This window comes from Centroberyx gerrardi, chromosome 10, assembly GCF_048128805.1.
Source record: "Centroberyx gerrardi isolate f3 chromosome 10, fCenGer3.hap1.cur.20231027, whole genome shotgun sequence".
Lineage (NCBI taxonomy): Eukaryota > Metazoa > Chordata > Actinopteri > Beryciformes > Berycidae > Centroberyx > Centroberyx gerrardi.
This window is the reverse complement of record NC_136006.1, coordinates 19876597-19893386: the sequence shown is the minus strand read 5'-3', so window position 1 is coordinate 19893386 and position 16790 is coordinate 19876597. Positions and strand designations below refer to the sequence as shown.

The 16790-nt window shown below is 43.5% G+C and overlaps 1 protein-coding gene across 3 annotated transcripts; it reads right to left on the bottom strand.

The window, feature by feature from the left end:
• Positions 1-453: 453 nt before the first annotated feature.
• tfg (trafficking from ER to golgi regulator) lies at positions 454-16327 on the bottom strand. Of its 3 annotated transcripts, none has more exons than XM_071919220.2 (8): positions 16200-16327; positions 13029-13242; positions 12034-12117; positions 9403-9549; positions 8453-8620; positions 7780-7926; positions 1856-1948; positions 454-1731 (listed from the first exon to the last, which is right to left on the bottom strand). In XM_071919220.2, the coding sequence occupies exons 2-8, from the start codon at positions 13210-13212 to the stop codon at positions 1322-1324; spliced, it is 1233 nt and encodes a 410-aa protein (XP_071775321.1). In that variant the 5' UTR covers positions 13213-13242; positions 16200-16327; the 3' UTR covers positions 454-1321. The 3 variants fall into 3 exon arrangements, with proteins under 3 accessions (XP_071775321.1, XP_071775322.1, XP_071775323.1); XM_071919221.2 differs by having other exon boundaries at positions 454-1728; XM_071919222.2 differs by having other exon boundaries at positions 9406-9549.
• Between the last annotated feature and the right edge of the window lie 463 nt (positions 16328-16790).

The following is a 16790-nucleotide window of genomic DNA, read 5'->3' as shown; positions in this document are numbered from 1 at the left end:
TCGTATCCCCATTTAGAAAAAATCCCAAGCATTGTGTGTCAGTGCCTATACTACAGACTACAGTGGACAAATATATTCAGGTTGGCACAGATGATACACTGAGGGCTATACTAGACACACTTCTCTAAATTATCTTTTTAATAAAGCCTGTGCGCACAGTTCTTCTCACTCAGTAAGACAGTTTGACATGAAAGACCAACCACACGCTCCCTTGCCACACGTCCCAGCCAACCACAACCATCAGTCAGGAAAACAAATAGGAATACCAGCATTACCGCGGTTTTCCAAATCCGGGTGGGGGAGAAAGGGCACGGGGAAGCCAAGCCCAACAGAGACATGAACTCAGAAACCACAATGTGAGGGAGAGAGAGAGAGAGACAGAAACACAAAGAGGGAGAGAGAACAGGGCCAGGAACAACACAATATCAAAACAAAAGATACATGACTCCAAACTGGGTCTCAATCTTTTATTAGGTTCCAGAGAAAAATGTTACAGTTTATACATAAACAACTAATATCACTTGAAGGTGGAATTTCCATTTTGATATATTAGTAAAAACCAGTGATTAAAGAGAAAAAAAAGAGAGAGAGAGCAATAGCAATAAGCCATACTGGAGGTGATCTAACAGGCTAAACATTTTAGGATCCTTCTTGATGCCGGGATCTACGCCTCCCATGAGCCATCACTCAGCTAGTGTTCCCAACATAGGGCAGTTTCATTGACACAGCATTAATACCGACATGGTGGTGAAATTGATTAAGCAAAAACAACAAAAAGGGGTAACATTTCATTTAGATAGTGTCTTATAAATGCGTCTATAGATGCTCAGCAAACCCAACGTGGCTGGTTAGATGCTTCATGTATCAACCTGATCTCCGCTGACAAGTATGATAGGAGATGCAGAATATGGATGCTGATTTCACTAGCGAAATGAAGCGTTACCATTAAAAGAACAATGAACAAGAGTTCGTGCAACAGCCTGTTTTGGTCTCCCAGGTGTGTGCATACAGACTGATTACATCTTCACAATGACATACACAAGAGGGCAGGGTGGACGGTGGTGGTGGAAGGAGAGGGGGAAAAAAAAAAGTGATACACCAGGGCCAGAACAGAGTGGTGTGTTGGAGAGACAGCATACAAACATAGACCATCGGACTGGGGGGGTTGCTTGTTTCATATTTGGACTTGATATTTTTATGGGGGAGGGAGGGGGGCAGATTAGCACACCATGTTTACCGCACCCGCTCCAAACAAGAGCTGGAGCCACACAAGGGTAGGGTTTGGGTGTGTGTGAGGATCAGTAACATTCCCTATCCTCTTTTACCGGTATCCAGGGCCTGGCTGAGTGTAGCCCTGACCGTAAGGGGGACGGTTGCGGGCATACGGGTTAGCGGCCCCAGGTGGAGGGGTGACAGTGCTGCCTGGAGGCGGGGTGTATCCCGGGCGGGGCTGGTACCCTGGGCCGGGCTGGGAGCCGGGGGGCAGGCTGTAGTTGGCAGGCTGGGAGGCCTGGGAGGTATAGTTTTGGGGAGGGAAGGCTCCCGGAGGATACTGCTGAGCTCCCTGAGGCGGAGGGGGCTGCTGCTGTCCACCCTGGAAGCCCGGGGCAGGGGCCGGACCGGGGGCGGGAGCCTGGGAGGAGGGGGGCGGGTAGTTCTGGAACTGCTGCTGTTGCTGCTGTGGCTGTGGTGGGCCGGGCTGGGGGGCTCCGGGCTGGGGGCTGTATCCTGCTGAGAGACATACAGGAAAGGAGGGAGTTTCTTTAATTCACTTTAGGAAAAAAGAGGCAGTTGAATTCACTACGCAGCAACTAGTATTTTTTTTTTTTTTACTGTGACCATTCTTTATTCTTACCAGGGTACTGCATACCGTACTGCTGCTGTGGGGGGGCAGCTGGTTGCTGAGGGGGGTATCCTCCTGGAGCCTGGTACTGCTGGTACACCTGACCTGAAGAGGCACATGGACACGCAGTGTCAGTACACAAACACTCAGAAATATACAGTATGTATACTGCAAGACACACAGACACGCATACAGTATTAGCCACAAAAAAAAAAAGAAATAAGACTAGTCTAGCATCATTAATATGAGCCACTCTCCGGTACACATATATAACATGCCTTCACATAAACAGGCACCTGTGGATCTGGACAGAAAAAGAGACAAATGCCTCAATAAAAACAGCTGCAACCACTTTCATAAAACCATTTGTTCCTAAAAGCCCTGTGCCCAGACAGAACTCTTAATGGCACATTACAGTCAGAAGTGGAGCTCCAAGCTAAACAGAGCAGCACACAGGTGCCAGAGCAGACATAAACACACACACCCAAAGAAAAATTTAAAAAAAAGCACTCGAGCGTGCAATCATTCTTGCTCTGTCGTAGAGACACATCAACGTGATAGATATGCACACAGACCCTCATAACCCAGGCAAACGTGCCTGAATCAGGGCAGAGAAGCTGTCCTCTGCACAAACAGGCCTGTCTGTCTGCAGACGGCGACTTCCTTCTGTGCTTTTATTAACTATGACTTCACCAGTCCACACTGCCTATGTGCAGATGTGGAGGATGGTCCCCATCATCCATACACCTACAACCTCTTACGTCTTCTCAATGATGTGCCCTGAATAGCAAGACTTCAATGGCCTCTGAAAATGAAGGGACCCTAGTCTGGAACATTAGACGAGCCACATTTGATTTGCGTCAGCACTAATCAATACTCTATTGCCTGACAGCGACACCATTGTGGCTCTTTCTTGTGTTCCGAAAACATGGAAACGTTTTTTGTTTTTTTAAACTGGCTGACGAAGTTTTCCAATGGATCTCTGCATGTTCAGCAAACATGCAAAGACTTGGCAAACCAGTGTTTTGCCTTAACAAGGCCTGAATCTCACTTCCAAATCTCCTGCCTGGCATGTAAAATGGGGCGACGACACATAAAAAGCACCAAGAGTAAAGGCATAATGAAAGAAGGCCGCACCGGGGTTCACTGGTTTTTCAACTGCCAGTAAAACCAGAGTGTTGATTTTCCACTCTTTGAGAGGGCTGATAATGGGGCGCTTTACAACTCCTGAGAGTTTGAGCAGAGCAAGGCTAAGGCCTGCAGGGAGACAATGAGCTCCTGTCTAATTCTTCTGTACTGATGTTAGAAAGCCTCAATTCAACAAAGTTTGGTTGCCCCAGGCTCTAAAGATCAGCAATGACTACACATTGTTGAGAAAATCCTTATTTTGCATCTACTGGTTCAAAGTCGCACATACATTAGAACAACATAATTGCTAGATATGTACAGCCGCAAGCAGTGCGATACCATTTAATGTCATGACGGAAATGTATTTTGCATTTACACATAAAAACACCTATAGTCTCAGCAGCTAAGGCACAACACAGTCAGAACAAACAAAAACATAACAGAAAATGTCATGAAATTGTACTACTGGCAGACTAATGAACATTTGTTAGATTACAGTGGGAGAACGTCTGGGGGACAGAAGTCACTGAGACACTTGACAACTGAATACTTAGCTAGAAACCGTGTAGCTTCACTGTGCATTGGTATAAGTAATGATGTGGCAACCATCTGTTAGCCCGCTGACAACAGCTCTAACATGAGCACCACGGTCTTCATTGTGTGAAAAGGCATGTGTGTGAAATTGGCTGCTTCTCCTGTTCTCCCCGGTCTGCTATCCATCATGTGTGTTATGTAAGAGTGATGGAAGGATGCACTGCTGTCAGACCTTGCTGGCCTGGGGAGTTCATTTCACTCCAGCGCAGCCAAGACGCCGGCCATCAGCCTGCTCAGGGGGACAGAGAAATGACCGGGGGCTCTACGGAGACACACGCAGTCGGCACATTGCTTCAGGAGCAGAGAAAACCCAAGTGGGGGAAAGTGATGTTCATTGGAACAAAGCTTTTGACTGTAATTCCGCTGACCTCTAAGGATGCCATGAGAAGGGAGTCACGAGAACATGGGCTTTGTTTTTGAAGAAACAAACATTTCACACCAAGCACACATCTGCCCATCTGATAAAGAGCCTCACGCAACTGAGCCCTTGCTGCACATGTACATTGTTTACCGTTTGTTTCTTTCTTGCACAGACAACCTACTGCTAGGGTCCATCGGCATCGGATAGACAACAGGGAAAAAATCTTTACCATCTGCTTATGGATCTTGTTAGCAGCATTCTTGAGGCAAATAGTAACCTACGTTGGCATTAAAGTGAGCTTAAGGCTGCCTTTAAAAGGCCACACATGCTCATTTGGCGTCTAACCTCATGTATTTACTTACATAAATTCCCGTGCATCGTCTGCCCTGCTATTTTGATTTGCCTAGAGCCTGGCATACTGAATAACAGTCTGTGCATCCAGACACAGGAGTTGAGTGAGAGCACAGAGGAGGGAAGGGTCGAGCAGGAGAGGGGGGCTGGGCACACAATGGGAACAACTCTCTGGGAGTAACGTGTCCTTGCAGCTACAGCCGTGTGCCAACCATCTGCAGCCTTGGAAGTCGAGAAAGAAATGAGGAAGGGAGGGAGTGAGGAAGGAATGGATGAGGGGTAGATGAACTGTTTGCGGACTTCCAGAAGACTCTGCCACGTTGGGCTTGGAGATATATCTAACAACCTGCCACAAGATGGTGAAACAGTATCTAGCCAGAGCTTCCAACGTGCGTAGTAATGCGATACTTTATTGATCCCTGTGGGGAAATTCTTTTCTTTTTACTTGCCTCCCTCCACACGAGGGTCAGAGCGCAGGTGCAGCTACAGAACAATGTCCAGCGGCTTGACCTGTACCCTGCAATTATAGGGTGGTCTGCCTACTCACCACCCCACGCTGCTGCTCACAGTCAGTACTGGATCTAGTGGAAGTGTGATCATCATCTTGCACGCAACCATCACAGAGGAAAAGGGCTATAATCTAGACACAGCAGGGGGAACTTGAAACTCTTCCCCCCATAATTCCATAAAAACATGTCCCTCCCCAGCTGAGGAAACGTGGCTTGGCTCCTGACTTCTGCACCCCCGGAAGGCTTGGACAGACTGTCGGACCTCCGTGATGTTATCTCCTTGGCTACACCAGCACACCTGGTGAAGCCTGGAAAAGCAGTCAGAATCAAACATCAAAGCAGCGAGAGCAACAACTAACTCATGGGACAACGGAGTGCGCTGTTTCCCATAGTCCTCATGTTATGGAAAAAAAAATAAAAAAATCACGGGGTGTTTTCTGCTGAGCTGGCTGGTTTTGTGAGACATGGTGCGTTGCCGTCTAAATCCCTGTCTGAATACGTGACCAAGTCTTCCCCCTGGACCAACTAAACTCACACTAAACCCTATGGACAGGGCCTGCAACCTTGACCAAGCCAAACCACAAACCGCCAGTTTGAGGAAGGCAGTCATACCACAGCCAATGTGTGCTGGTTTTCAGCGTTGCAGGCGTGGTTAGGAGTCAGCGAAGCGGCTGCTCTGGGTGCAGGTTCCAGCTCTCACAGGGTGAAACCAGAGAGCTCTCCTACGCTCAAGCGGCCTCCGCATCCAGCTGGGCCAAACCACAAGCTAGAGTCGATCCAACCCATCCAAAGCAAGGTGGTAAACAACAGGGGTGCTTCACCTCTGTGGCTGCACCTGTCTGGGCCTCTCTTCATAGGAAACAAGCCTGGGAATACCCTGATGTTAAAATGAGAAACTTGGATAGAGAGGATGGACATGCAAGATTAACATGGAAAACTATTTCTCCCCCCCTGAACTGGATTCCAGATAGGATCTGTACTGAGAAAGTGAAGTGAAATAAGTCTGTTTGTTTTCATTCCTTCTCCAATACAGTATGCCTGAACCCTCGTTCATTTATCTCTCTTGCCTGGCCGAGCGGAGACAAGCTCTTTTCCATGAGGCCTTGGGTTTAACATATCCGTGTTAGAGATAACACACAGGGGAGTGCCACGATAACGCCTCTCCTGATTAAGATGAATGCTAAATCCATGGATACTCTTGTTTACACAGAGTTGATTAAGATTCCTCAGTGGTGAGACTCGGGGCTCATTTCTCATTCAATGAAACCTGTTGAGTTGCTGTAACAGCAGGATGTATCCGGCCTTTGCCAAGACGAGGGAACAGTATTTGCATGCTAGTATATGCTGTAAATTGTAAATGTGTAAACTGCAAACATCTGCCAACATGCAAATCTGTTAACGAAGACAGTATATATTTATTTATTCTTTTCATTATCCTCAATATGTTCTTTTAATTGTAATTTTGTATTATTTCCATTCCTCTCCATTTTTTCTATTCATATCAATATACTTGATATACTATTTTTTGCCATTTCGTCTAATCTAATATAAAACTATGGTTCCCTTGGCTGGATGAAAATGAGACAATTACCTGTAGCCCAGTGTGAGGTGAGTAGCAGTCAAGTTGAACTTAATCAAAATGCCACACTTAGGGCTGCAACTAACGATTATTTTCATTGTCGATTATTTTCTTGATTAATCGATTAGTTGTTTGGTCTATAAAATGTCAGAAAATGGTGAAAAATGTCGATCAGTGTTTCCCAAAGCCCAAGATGACGTCCTCAAATGTCTTGTTTTGTCCACAACCCAAAGATATTCAGTTTACTGTCATAGAGGAGTAAAGAAACCAGAAAATATTCACATTTAAGAAGCTGGAATTTAGAGAATTTTGACTTATTTTTCTTAAAAAATTACTCAAACCGATTATCAAAATAGTTGGCGATTAATTTAATAGTTGACAACTAATGGATTAATGGATTAATGGATTAATCGTTGCAGCTCTAGGCACACAGTAGATCTGGTGCATTCCTTGATCCTAGCCTACAGTCAGTCAAGCTCTAAATCACACATGAAAATTTAATTGTTTCAAGAGTGGGCAAACTCAAAAGTGACAGGAAATGATATCTCACAGCGGAAGGCGGACAGACTGAGCAAGTGTGGCACACTATTAGATTCAATAAAACAGAACTGACTGCATGTGGCTGCATGTGTTCCTAGAGCAAATGCTTCAGTCATAGTCATGAAGAAAAGGAGAGGGCGTCTGTATGTGTAAAAGAGAGGTGTGTGTGTCTGACCACAGTAAGACTGGATTCAACTCATGTGTGCACAATATAATAAAAATAGCATTTTGTAGTGTCTATGATTCCGGACAAATCTTCACATGAAAAGAAAAGACATTAAATTATGATGACACTGACTGACTCTTATAAAGTGTAGTCAAAATACGAGAGGGGAATAGTGGAGAAAAACAAGTCTGGGTGGTGGACTGTGACATCTATTACAAGAATAAATACTACTGGGACAGAATGCTCCGAAGACATGCCAGATTAACCAATCAAAACATTCCAGCAATAAAAGCTACCATGGGATACATTTCCAGTCAGATAATGGCACCCTACCTTAGTATTATTAGATCTGAACCAGAACTACTCTTCTGGAAAAGAAAGACCTTGAATCGGTGTTTTAAGGGCAAATTATTCCAACTTCCTCGCTCAATAGGGGGTGAAATTTTAGTGAGGCGCGTTTGGTAGCAATTTTAGAAGTACACCCCGCAAACACCACCAGCATTGTAAAAGAAAAAGTGCTAAACCACCCACACTGCTGGGTCTCCGACTCCCTGTGGTCATAAAGACATTATGCCATTGTACACACTTTCTTATATGGATATGTCCCTGCCTCAGTGTGTGTGTGTGTGGCCCCCATCATGCTATGTTAAATGTGGCGTGTGCATATCTGGGCATACTTGAGGATAGCTGTGTGTGTGTATGTCTCACCGTCCATGGCCGCTGGGGGTCCCTGCTGTACTCCTGCATAGGGAGCCTGTGGTTGGGGGGGCACTCCTGGCTGGGGGGCTGCAGACGAGGAGGAGGCAATGCTGTCGGGGGTTCCTGAGCGCTCCTCAGCTGCAATCCCGGGGGGAGCTAGTTGGACGGCACAGATGGAGACAGACATGGAGATATGAACGCCTTCACACAGGGATGGGACGATGTACTTATCCTACGAGACGATTTCGATACGGGATATGAGGTTCACGATTCCATACAACTATGATACAATGTAGGATAATAAATAAAAGTTCAATGACAACAAAGTCTGACTGTGCAGAATTATGTTTATTTCTGAGCCACAAATCTTTCTAGCAATGGCTTGCTAGAACGTAAACAACAAAAATGTCATTACAAAGTGAAAATAATATAATATCGATGGAGAGTTTGTGAAACTGTGATGGGCAAGCCGTCTCATTTGTGATTACTACAGCAGAATAAAATGTAGCCAATATCGTGATTCATTTTTCTGCCCCACAATACGTATTGTATTTTTGTATTGCGATATACTGAATTTCGATATACTGTCCCATCCTCAATTATACATTAAGAGAAATAAAAGAGAATGAAAGTCTAATTAGTGATGGTTATAGAGGGTAGGGTACAGGGTAGTGTGCAGTACCTGGGGCCTGGTCCTCGCTCAGGCCGAAAGCGGAGATGACATTCTTGTTGACCTCATCCTGGTTCTTCAGTGGGTCGAAGGCTGACATGCTGGCTGCGCTGACCGGGGTGGCCTGCTTCACTGCGGGGTCTGCCGCCATCGCCTTGCCCTCACGTCGATCCACTGATTCTGGAGAGAGGGAGACGAAAGGAGAGAGACAGAAATCGTTAAACAGAGGTAACCAGACAAACTAAAAACACAGAAATGGATGCAAGCAGAGAACAAGTGAGTGGCAACATGGCAGTGTACGCATTCAACAATTGGCTCTAAATTGAAGGAGAGTTCATTATAAACAGATCCATTATTAGACCATAAAACCACAGCATGCGTTACAAGTGATTTGAGAGACTATTCTTTACAAACTATGGGTTTTTAAACGTGAACACCGCAAAAGCCTTGTAAAAGAACTTGATTAGACTCTTCCACTTGACTCTGAAAAACAAATCCACCTGTTTGCCTCAGCCTGGTGCCAGATCCCAGATCCCCCGCTAAACATCACTATGTGGGATACTGACCTAATGATTCTGGCTGTGGGTATCTGGAATATGAACAAGTGTTATTTGTTAAGGAGACCATGTAATCTCCATCAGGGGTCTTTAGAGACATAACAGAGGTTTATGATCTAACAAAATAAGAGAAATCAAGTCAACTGGATTGTGTCTATGAGTGCCTCATTATCTAATGAAGCAGAACCTTTGTTGTGGATCCAGCAAGTCTATCTGTGTCTATGTATATATGTATGATAGAGTCTAGTAAAATCTCAATTGCATATATGTGGGGTGTTTTTCCTTATAGGGCAGTAAAATCAACTGTACTCATGTTGAACTAATTTGATGACCAGTTTTGAAAACCAGACAAACTCAAATAAGGAATGCAAGTTTGTGTGTGTGTGTGTGTGTGTGAGTGTTTACCACTGTCTGGTGCTGTAGCAGCCAGGCCAGGCTCTGTGGGGGGCTCCAGGCTATCCAGGAGGCTGTTTACTTTGTTCCTGAGCTCAATGAGCTCCCTGCGCAGGTACTTCACCTGACTGGACTCCAAGGGCCGCGGCTGACCATTCACTGGAGATGACAGAGATGGAGAAAGACGAAGAAAGAGAAAGAGAAATGTGAAAGTGAGCAAATCATCCTTGTTATTTGTTGGGAGAATGCGGCTGAGCCAAGACAAACATTTCTCCATCTCCACACAGCAGCCTCCCCCTGTGCGTTTGACCTCGAGGAAGGTGATGGATAGAACTTGAGCCCTGATCGCTTTAACAGAAGACGCAGATCCCCCAGTCCCTACATTTATTAATGTCTTTGTATGTTTCTGAATATGAATCTTATTAATTGTAATTACTTCCCATTTGGGACAACAGAGCCTTGAACCTGAACCTCTGGTTGTCATAGATCATGGTCTAGGACTGAGTTAAAGAAGTGAGCTCCTTGATGCACTGAGAATTTCTGGGTCTGATTGCACAGAAAATGTCAATAGCCAGCAGGTCCCAAACCAGACCAGTAGGGGCAGTGTGTAGGGTAGGGTTTGAATCAGATTAACACTCACTAGTGCTCAGATCTCAGGTCACCCACCATAAATATGGCAAACAAACCAAGCAGCATTAGCTCATCATTAGGTGAGGCAAAAATAGCTCTCTGTGACATACTGTATATGGCAGTTGCATAATGTAAAACAAATAAACTAAAATCTGTATTATATGCACAGTGGCTACCTATTGTAGGGTATGACTGGAATTTCTGCAGCTCATTAAACTAGCAAAAGCTATTAGTTCTGAAAACTGAATATGTGTGTATCATGAATGAGGGATCTGTCCCCATTATCACCATTATGTTTCTTCGTGGTATAGTTAAAAAAAAAAGATTTAATGCTGTCAAGCACAGAATTCATTGCACCTATGATGCAGTGCATGGTATTGGTCAGTTGGTGCTCCTTCAGGTCGGACTGTGACTGTGCTGATAGAAACTGAATAGAGAGGCAAAGTTTGAAACATTGCACACATGTTGAGGAGGTAACCTATTTGTAATCAGCTGTATCTTACAGTATATTTGCTTCACAAAACTAGCAATTATCAAATGGCAGTATATTTAGTGAGCCAACAGTGCAGTAGCCATTTAGCCAATGCTAGCCTGATCAGTTTACAGTTAATAGAGTAAGAGACCTTAGTGCCTGTCCAAAGATAAGATACTGAACTTGCTAAACGGAATGTTAATAAAGATGAAAAGAAAAACAACAACATCAAGTCCATCATTACACTGCCAAACTTTGGAAACACTGGAGGAAATTCTTCACCATGTACCTACACGGTCCATAAAGTACGCTGGCTTGGCATTGTGACCCTATGTGGCCTGCACTGCCCAGAATGCACCAAATACTTTCAACTCCTATTTCCCCACTAGAACTGCGGGACTCAGGAGTCAAGTTTGCACTACACAAGACTGAATGTAAGAAAATCCCCCAGCATTCTAATTGTCCTGTTGTACATTCCTTACTGGATCTTGGGTTTCTCTCTGTGAGTGTAAGACACTGAGCAGAGACGCACGGGGGTTAAGAGGCACTGGACTGAGACATGGGCTTCCATGACAATCCAGCTATTCTCACTTGCTCTGAATCTCAACACACAACTGAGAATATCAGATCCACGTGAGGTCATGACACGTGCTGGTGTTCCAGCGCTCAGCCCTAATTGGCAAGGAGTAAAATGTCTAAAAAAAAATAAAAAATAAAAAAAAAGATTCTTTCTGCTCCCTGGCTAATAATAGCAGGGATGGTGGATGCAACAGTGGACTAATTGGGAACAGAGTACAGGAAACTACATCATGTTATCATTACAGATTCAAGTGTAGTGTGTGTGTGTATGCATAGAAAACACTACTCCATAGCTGACATGAAGACCCACTGACAGACACAAGTTGATCCAAAGCATATGGCAACTAAGGTATTACACTACAATTACGCCTGTAAGAAGCTTCGTCATCTTACAACACAACTTTATGCTACGTATATAGTGCTACTGACACATGCAGCCTCCCACTTCAGGGACAGTCCCTCCTTAGGGACTGAAAGATAGTTTTCAATGTAATGCACCTGAAATCAGATGACTACAGCACTACTGGGTGACTATGAGCGTTGCCCTAGGCTAGGCTGGCACATATTCAAAAACAGAGAGCAAGAACCAGTATAACTGGCACAAATGATGCATCTATCTATTTGCCTGTCACACCATTTGTCTGCTGAACCAGCAGTGCAAGAGGCACATAAATCCCATGCCGTATTAGTCAGGAGGGAGTGGAGACAACTGTCAGTTAGACAGAGAGGAGCTGAGCTTGTTGTGTGAGGCACTGCCCTCCAGTGATAGGTTGCTGTAAATGAATTCTCATTCATAACAGTGGATGAGAAACCTGTTACCCTACAGTTTATCATGATTCAATTATTATATTGTTTAGAAAAAAACATTATATAGGCTAAAATGTTAGATTTCTCATAGCACAATTCACTAGCCAGGCTATGTGTGTCTATAAGGACAGGAAGGAAATGCTTTAATGTCTTACCAAACAAAGTGAGTTTGAGTATTCTACTGCACTGGATGGCGAAGGAGAGGTCAGAGCTGTCGAAGATAGTGATGAGGTCATCATCTACAAAAAGGGAGTAGAGAGAACAGATGATACACTGTATAGCATATTATCTATGCTAAAGGAAAATGTTGAGGACAGGAGCTTATTGTCTCTTATTGGGATTACATGGCTTGATACATCTAGTGAACATTAGTTTATGATAACCAAATCACTTTGCCTGAGAAAAACTCATCCTAAACAGTGACCCTCAAAACTTATCCTAAACACCGACACTTACCCTCAAAACCCTTCCAAAACTTATCCTAAACACTGACCCTCAAAACTTATCCTAAACACTGACCCTCAAAACTTATCCTAAACACCGACACTTACCCTCAAAACCCTTCCAAAACTTATCCTAAACACTGACCCTCAAAACTTATCCTAAACACCGACACTTACCGTAAAACGTATCCTAAACACCGACACTTACCCTCAAAACCCTCCCAAAACTTATCCTAAACACTGACCCTCAAAACTTATCCTAAACACCGACACTTACCGTAAAACGTATCCTAAACACCGACACTTACCCTCAAAACCCTCCCAAAACGTATCCTAAACACCGACACTTACCCTCAAAACCCTCCCAAAACGTATCCTAAACACCGACACTTACCCTCAAAACCCTCCCAAAACGTATCCTAAACACCGACACTTACCCTCAAAACCCTCCCAAAACGTATCCTAAACACGACACTTACCCTCAAAACGTATCCTAAACACCGACACTTACCCTCAAAACCCTCCCAAAACGTATCCTAAACACTGACCCTCAAAACTTATCCTAAACACTGACCCTCAAAACTTATCCAAAACACCAACACTTACCCTCAAAACGTATCCTAAACACTGACACTTTTACTCACAAAACCTCATGACGACAGGAGATCTGCCTTGGTCCTTGACCCAGGTCCTGTGTCCTGACTCACCTTCATCCTTGTATTTGATGGTGACCTCGTCGTTGCTCTGCAGCTTGCCCCGGAAGACACGCTGCATCATCAGCACCAGCTCGTCATAGGTGATGTCCTCATTATGGATGGGGATGCGTCTGATGTCGTCGCCCAACTGGGCTTTGATGATCAGCTTCCCGCTCAGGTCCAGCTGGCCGTTCATGGTGCCGCCCGACCTCTTCTGCTCCCACCGCTTAACGGGATCAGGGGAAAAATTACTTTAAAAACAACAAACTAAGCAACATGCTTTATGCAGGACTGTTTGGCTCAGATTCCCTTCTCTCTTTCTCAATATAAATTAATGGCTATTTCTATTTCATTCCTGAAGTATGACAAAAGAGCACTGGTAGCTTTTGACTACCTTTGACCGTATTCTGATTACACAAGAAACCGCTTCCCTGAATGACTGCTTTACACGGTAAACTTTAAACTTTATTTAAGCAGGCAAGTTGGCTAAAGCCCCATTTCCACCGGACAAGTAGGCCTACAACCTGGAGACGTCCAGTCATTCATAATAATTGCTAAGGAAGTCAGTAGAACCCCCTAAAAGTCTGCATGAGAGCACTTACAGACTTGATGAATTTTGGCAAGGGACAGTCCTAACCCCTCCTGGACTTCACAGGAGTGTGCTGTTAAGTCCGCAAGTCAGCAAGTCAGGGGAAGTCCAGACTTTTGGATTCAGCAAAAATCCCCCTCTCCTCTAAGGTATACAACCATGAACTGAACCGGGAGTGATTATTCACCTTGGGGTGGTCAAATGCAGTCACTAAGGGCTCCAAGTCAAAACGACTTGAAGAATCACATGATTTATAAATAAGGACACTATGGCAAAACGAGAGGAGCTTCAGATTTCACATTTTCTCCTTTATCAGATACAATGACAAAGAGGTCTTAAAAACATGTTTCTCTTTCCCTGGTTCTCTGGTTGAAATTTCCCTGGTTATGCAGATGTATAGTATACTTTACTGTTTTTTTTTTTTCAGGCTATTTGTTTTTTAGGCTATTTGGAGTTAAAATTGGTCTTATATTTTATTTGAACTGGCATTAAAAAGATCTTAACAAGTTTGAATCTAAAACTTGTTAAGATCTTTTTAATGCCAGTTCAAATAAAATTACAGAAACTTGTAGTCACCCTGTTTATGATTTGCACCTTTGTTTTGTTTTCTGTCAGAAATAAAAAGGGATATTTTCAGTCATAATTGTCTTCATTCAGATTTTGCTCAAAATATTGTGATAATATTGAACATGAACCTAGCATTGTGAACTGAACCAAACCGTAAGCTGAATGTATCGTTACATCCCTAGTACTCTGCCTTGGCAAAAGAGTACAGTGGATGGTAATATCAGATCCTTTATACTTGCTTTGACTATTGCTTGATGTAAAAAAAAATGGTGCAGGTTGCACAGTAGCCTGTTTTACCTTGGCATCTCATCATAGAGATTTAATTTGCTATTGAAATTTTGTTTTTATACCATGTATCATTTCATTTTAGAGAGTTTGCCTCAGCTTGCTTTTATGAATAGGCAACAGCCTAGGGGAAGTGGCTACAGTGGAGAAATGTCACACACCTGATAGCTGGTATGATAATAATGTGGCTGTTACAATAACAACCACATTCTATTATGGTGAAATGAGCAGCTGACTGACTGTCTGAGGTTTAATGCCTTGCTCAAGGGCACCCTGATAGTTATAAAGGGAGGAGAGAGTGCTTCCCATTCACTTCCACAAACCAGATTTTTACAGCCTGGTAAAAGGATTTGAACTAGCAGCGTTTGGGGTCACAAGCTCAGTCTATAACCATGGGCAGTCTATAACCACATTGATCAATTTAAAAAGTCTATCACCTTTGTCACAAAAACAAAACAATCCAATCAAGGCTGATTCACTGTAAGGAAAAGTTGGAAACTACCCGTATGCTATGTTATAATGCCATACAGTTTCACTCTGCTCCCAAAGTCTAAGGTTCAAATATCACCCTGTGACGTGGCAAAGGCTATTCTGATATTACAGATCTCCTTACAGACTTTGACCCAAAACACCAACCCATTTGATAAGAGAATAAAAGCTCCCACATGCGCTGAGTGGACCTTTGAAAACAATGTGATGTGATCAGTGAAAGGGGGATAGTATCAAGACTTATACAGGGCGGTGACAATAGGTGAAACTACCGGATTTAGGCCATTTGGTATGCAGTTTGAAATCTGCATACGTTATAAACTGTACATCTGTATATAGCCAAGTTAGCCTTAACAGTCTGTGTTAAAAAAAAAAAATTGGTCTCGGTTGGTCTTTTTCAGTCACCAGTTGGGTGAACCTTATCAGGTGATGTGCTAGCTTGGACAATATAATCTGAGCTGTGAATCCAATTCCAGGCAAACTGTAACGTTACCAATCCTTGCCAGATGAATAATTGGCTGGATGCTAGGGATTGTGTGGCTATATCTTAGCTAACGTTTAGCAAAACAGCTAAACGAGGACAGAAACAAACTGATTTCTATCGCAAAGACGATTCCCCCACATAAGCTAACTTACATCAGAATCAAAGGTTGACAATATCAAAGAAGTAACGTTAGAATCATAAATGAGTTTAAATGCAGAGTCATCCGTCAGTGGCGCAGAAAAATGCAATCTTGCAATCTAGCGATCGCTAACGTTAGCTAGGCCGTTTCACCACTCTCCAGTGTCACTGATACGACTGTAAACGATGCATGCCAAATAAAGACAACGGCAATAATGTGATATCCAGTTGTATACTGGGCCATGAGTTTCTGCTAAATAATCAACACAATTTCACTTTTTTTGCCACAAGCCGGCAAAACGGTTTAACGTTACTGTGTTGAAGCTTTGATGGGCATTCAGAGGCTAGGTAAGCTATAGCCTTATTGATTTAGTAATGTATCAAATTCACTTCCCTTGGGATTTCAATGAAAGAACAATAAAGCCTTTTTACTTCCTAGAAATCATTCCCGACACCTGTTTGGGCGAGCTAGCGTTAGCTGCCTGCGTAGCACACGTAACGTTAGCTAGCTAAGGCTAATTATTAATTAGCTAGCTACATAACAGTCAAGCAGCGATACCACAAAGACTGCAGTGTAGTTAAAAACAAATTATACTTTTGTGAGGTTCTAAACCTCAGAAAATCCTCTCACCTGAATCAGACGACTTGACCACACTGTGTTTTACAGGTTTTCCCGACACCGTGAAACGCAAATCTGTTAGCTAGCTAGACCTGATTGCCAGCATCAGGAAGTGTCCCGACTGTCAACGTCAACCAGTACGTGGCATTCATCGTGCGCAGTCGCAGACCATTTGGCACGAATTACTAATAGTGTTTTATGATGCACTCATCTTTATATATCAAAAGATAAACTTCAAATTCAAACATCTGGAGAACGAATAATGTATCTATTCTGTTTTGCATTTCCATTTTTACAGTGATATATGGCAGCTACTAAGCTGGCTTTGTGATGCTGCATGAGTAGACCAGATAGAAACATAAAAGTAGAGGCAAGTGCTGTGATGATCACCTTTCCCTTTTATTAATGGTGCAAAAAAACAAAACAAAACTCAGATATAATGAGAGGTAGACTTAAGGACAGAGGAGACAACATCAGCACACAGCAAAGGCAAACCTACTTCCTTTAATACATAGCTATTGCTAGGCAAAATCTATATGCTGGAACATAGTTCACGCCTTTAGTGTTGTACTTGTTTAAGTGTGAACTTGCTTCACTCCATCT